At 42.3% G+C, this 2,176-nt stretch overlaps 1 protein-coding gene across 1 annotated transcript in view; it reads left to right on the top strand.

Annotated features, from left to right (window-relative positions):
- Positions 1 to 354: 354 nt before the first annotated feature.
- Positions 355 to 2,176, top strand: part of LOC101566278 (lysozyme C, kidney isozyme-like) — a 40,033-nt gene continuing 38,211 nt past the window's right edge. Inside the window, exons 1-2 of the mRNA XM_004632154.1 lie at positions 355 to 490; positions 1,964 to 2,128. Of these exons, the coding sequence (XP_004632211.1) occupies positions 355 to 490; positions 1,964 to 2,128 (301 nt within the window). The remainder of the gene's footprint in view (positions 491 to 1,963; positions 2,129 to 2,176) is intronic.

Raw genomic sequence — 2,176 nt, 5'->3', positions numbered from 1 at the left:
TAGAAAAAGCCACAAGTCAATTAAAGCCAAAAATAGACTTTAGTTTTAAACTTGTAGGCTTAAATATATAACAATATAGAAGAACTTTCTGGATTTGGTAACAATGCCCTTCCCAGTACTTCCTGAGAGAAACAGCCAACAATGTCATTTCATCACTGACTACAGATTAATTCTTACAACAACAAAATGTTTCACAAAGTTCTTTTGGATTAGGTGGAACACTAATAACTCCTGCTTTGCATACTAATCACAAAGGGTGGACCCTAAACCAAGAGAGGAAGAAGGAAGTCCAAAGACTTTAAATACTGCCACTACTTCTCCTAGCCAGCCTAGGGGCCTGTGCTTCCAGAAATCATGAAGACTCTCCTTCTTGTGGGGCTGGTCATCCTGTCTGGGACCGTCCAGAGCAAAGTCTTCAAAAGGTGTGAGTTGGCCAAAACTTTGAAAGCAAAAGGAATGGATAACTACCACGGAATCAGTCTGGCAAACTGTAAGTCAGCTCTCCCTGGCTCCATACTGGTTCCATGAGAAAATGAATGGTCAGAAGGGTTTTGTATGAAGAGTTTCCATGTGGAGTTCGATACTTACAATGTTAAAACGTGACTTGCTCCTTTAGAATCTGAGACACCAGGTGATAGAAGGATGTCACAGCGGAAAATACTTTTCCGCTTTCTCTTCCCACATGACCTGCTGTGCTATGCTAGGACCTCTAGATTTGTCAGTAGCTACAGATTCAGTGGCCTGAGAAGCCACCGTAAAGGATACGTTGATAGACCCAGTTTGGAACTTGGGATCTAGGGGACACAGTGCTACAGAAGTATTTACCACATTCTCTACCCTGACATAGATTCTGTAGCAACAAGAATTTTAAAAGTTACATTGGACTAGTAAGAAGAGTGTAAGAACCTATTTTCCCTCCAGTCACTTTATAGAAGAGTTCCCTACAGTTCAGCACAATGTGTTGTCCTGTCATTCTCTCTACTCTGCCTATTTTTCCTTGACTTTCACACCGTTCATGATGTGCCACAAAGAACAGTTCCTAAACAGCTTGCTCCTTATTTGTCAATGTAATCTCTTAGTTTTCTGACTACTTAAACATTTCCCTATCAATAACTGTATTTGAATGAATGAAGCCGAGAATAGAAGAATGGATAAATGGATGCATAAAACTAGACTAACCCATTCTATTCCCTAAGACTTGCTTTGAAGAATCTGCTTGACCTTGAAATTGAACCTTAGGGACTCTAAGAAAAATTTAACCCTATGAAAACTTCTGTTTTTCCTAATAATATGCATTTTCTTGTCAGCCTATGATGTGCTGTAGATGTACTAAATGCTCTCAACAGCTGTGCTGATTTTTCTACTCTAAGCCGAATATTGGCTGAGCAGTGAGAACCCGGGAGGTATGACAGCATTGGAAGACACAGTCATCTTCATGTATTTAAAGTGTTCTGTCTTGCTTCATGAGCATTCAAATTTGAGACACATTGTGAGAGATTCTCTGAGAGACCCTATAAAAGTATAGTAGTGGGCTAGGCAGAGGGGCTCATCCCTGGGCTCCCAGCTACTCAGGAGGCTGAGGAAGGAGGATCCCTAAAGCCCCACAGACCAGCCTGGGCTTCATGGCTACATGCGGGGTCACAACAGTAAGGAAAAACTAAGGTGTAAAGTATTTGATAAGTTAAATACAGCCTATCCTGGTTCTTCTAGTGTAACTCACTGGTAACGTAGAACTGCAGGGTAGCACAGACCTGCAAGCTCAGAACTCAGGAGGTGGGGGCAGGAGACCTGCCATGATTCTGAGGCCAGTATGGGCTTCTGAGTGGTTTCAAGTCCAGCCTGAACAACATGGTAAGAACCTGTCTCAAAAGAGGAAATAGAATGAGATATAAAGATCTGACTTTGATACACAGTGTAAAGCATTTAGTGTTACTGTTTAGGATTAACAATGATTTCCTTTCAGGGATGTGCTTGGCCAAGGCAGAGAGTGATTACAACACACAAGCTACAAACTACAATTCTGGAGACCAAAGCACTGATTATGGGATATTCCAGATCAACAGCCGCTATTGGTGCAATGACGGCAAAACGCCTGGAGCTGTGAATGCTTGTGGCATACCCTGCAATGGTAAGACAGAGAGCCCTGGAGAGTTGGCCAGGACCCATCTGCTCCAGA

Source organism: Octodon degus, unplaced genomic scaffold (assembly GCF_000260255.1).
Source record: "Octodon degus isolate 3935 unplaced genomic scaffold, OctDeg1.0 scaffold00047, whole genome shotgun sequence".
In the NCBI taxonomy this organism is placed as follows: Eukaryota; Metazoa; Chordata; class Mammalia; order Rodentia; family Octodontidae; genus Octodon; species Octodon degus.
This window is presented reverse-complemented; position numbering and strand designations above follow the sequence as displayed.